Source organism: Stegastes partitus, unplaced genomic scaffold (assembly GCF_000690725.1).
Source record: "Stegastes partitus isolate 25-593 unplaced genomic scaffold, Stegastes_partitus-1.0.2 Scaffold1358, whole genome shotgun sequence".
NCBI classification, from domain to species: Eukaryota; Metazoa; Chordata; class Actinopteri; family Pomacentridae; genus Stegastes; species Stegastes partitus.
Window position 1 is genome coordinate 251,614 of NW_007579089.1, and position 1,868 is coordinate 253,481.

A 1,868-nucleotide genomic window follows, 5' to 3' on the forward strand; every position below is an offset into this window, starting at 1 on the left:
GCTCCTCCACCTGGATCCTCCACCTGGACCTGGTTCCTCCACCTGGATCCACCTGTCCTCCTCCTGAGATGCTGCTGCCACCTGGTTCTTCAGTCCCTTCCCTGAAGCTGCAGACTGAAGCGAGGTGCTGCTGATGGACTCGCTTCACTGGGACCGAACCAGCGACGCCGACCGTCTGGTCCCGCCGCTGGTCTTCTTGTACATTCAGATGCATCCGATGTGAACCTGAGGACGTTGTTAGTTTCTGTGTTTGTAGTCGTGGACTTTGTGGAGCAGTTGTTTGGTCTGAGAGTGTCGCTGTGTGCCGTAGCAGTGTTTCGTTGTCAGTATGTGCCTTCTTCACAGACTCTGACCAAACATTTGATACGACCTTATTAATAATCGTGGTGCTATGAGACGTGACCTTTTAGGGCTTCTACACATGCTGAGTACTGTTGTTGTGTGTCTTGCTGTGTGTGATGATGACGACGATGCAGTTTTGTGTCACTGCACTAAAGTGAAGTTTTAAAAAATACAGGAAGATGGATCGGTGATGATCCCAGTAATTAAACCTGAAGATGTGAAATCAATAGAAAATAGTTTGTACAAAAAAGGATTCTACCTCAAAATACAGAAAAGTGAAACTGAATAAAAGTCGACGTATTTAAGGTAGAAAATAGATATTTAATAAAATAAACTTATGTTTGTGTAGATGACTTTTACATCCAGGTGGTGGCGCTGTGTCTTCTTTCTGCTCTGTGTCTTTGCAGGAACCTGGAGGAAACCTGAACACGTTTCTTTGTTGGTGACCCACCGACGTTCGATGCAGCGTTTTAAAGTCCAGCAGGTTCGGTTCTGATGGATCACAGTCTGCAGACGAGGAACTGCACGTCAACATCTGTTTGTTTTATTTTACAGACTTCTAGTCATTCTTAGGGAACCGACTTTAGAGCCAAACAGTCCTACCTCAGACTTCAGGGAACTAGGACGGACGGAAACGTGGGGCGTCCAGTACAATCCTCTGCTTTGCTGATAGTGCAGCGATGTTCTGGCTCGTTTTTGGCTGAGCTGCAGCAGATGTTCATGAGTCCATCAGCTTCAGATTTGTTTTATTGTCATTGCAACAAGCACAACGAAAGTACGGTGCAGGCCTTTATAAAACAACTACAGTATAAAGGAAATATATAAAAAGATGGAATTAACTAATGAGCATGTACACAGCGGATACTGGACAGAGCTAGTGGAGGTGTGTATATAACAAGGAGGCGTTCATGGCTCTGACAGCAGCTGGAAAAAAGCTGTGTTTCAGTCTGTTGGTCCTGGTTCTGATGGACCTGTACCGTCTGCCTGACGGCAGCAGCTCCAGCAGGAAGTGGCCCGGCTGGTAGGAGTCCTTCAGGATGGTGTTGGTTCTCCTGAGGCAGTAAGAGCCATGAAGGTCCTCCAGTGTGAGCAGAGGCCACCCAGTGACCTTCTCAGCCGTTCTGGTGACCCTCTGGAGGTCCTTCCTGTTTGCTGCTGTGCAGCTGGCTGAGCACGTCCAGAGGCAGAAGGTGAGGATGCTCTCCATGGTGGAGCGGTAAGAAGACACCAGCAGTCTCTGGCTGATGTTGTTCTTCCTGAGGATTCTCAGGAAGTCTTGTTTGTGCCTTCTTTACCAGCTGTGTGGTGTTCTGATCCCAGCTCAGTGTCTCCTCAGTGTGAACTCCAGGAAGCTGAAGTCACTGAGCCTTTCCACACAAGTTCCACCAATCAGAATGGGCTGAATGTCCGTTCGGTTCCTGCTGAAGTCTGTGATGAGCTCCTTCGTCTTGGATGTGTTCAGGAGCAGGTTGTTGTCTCTACACCACACAGCAGCTGTTTCACCTTCATCCCGGTACGCAGACTCA

General features: G+C 48.2%; 1 protein-coding gene across 1 annotated transcript in view; it reads left to right on the top strand.

The window, feature by feature from the left end:
- Positions 1 to 768, top strand: part of LOC103370006 (echinoderm microtubule-associated protein-like 6) — a 2,596-nt gene extending 1,828 nt beyond the window's left edge. The window contains exon 3 of the mRNA XM_008298902.1: positions 750 to 768. Within this exon, the coding sequence (XP_008297124.1) occupies positions 750 to 768 (19 nt within the window). The remainder of the gene's footprint in view (positions 1 to 749) is intronic.
- The last annotated feature ends 1,100 nt before the right edge of the window (positions 769 to 1,868 follow it).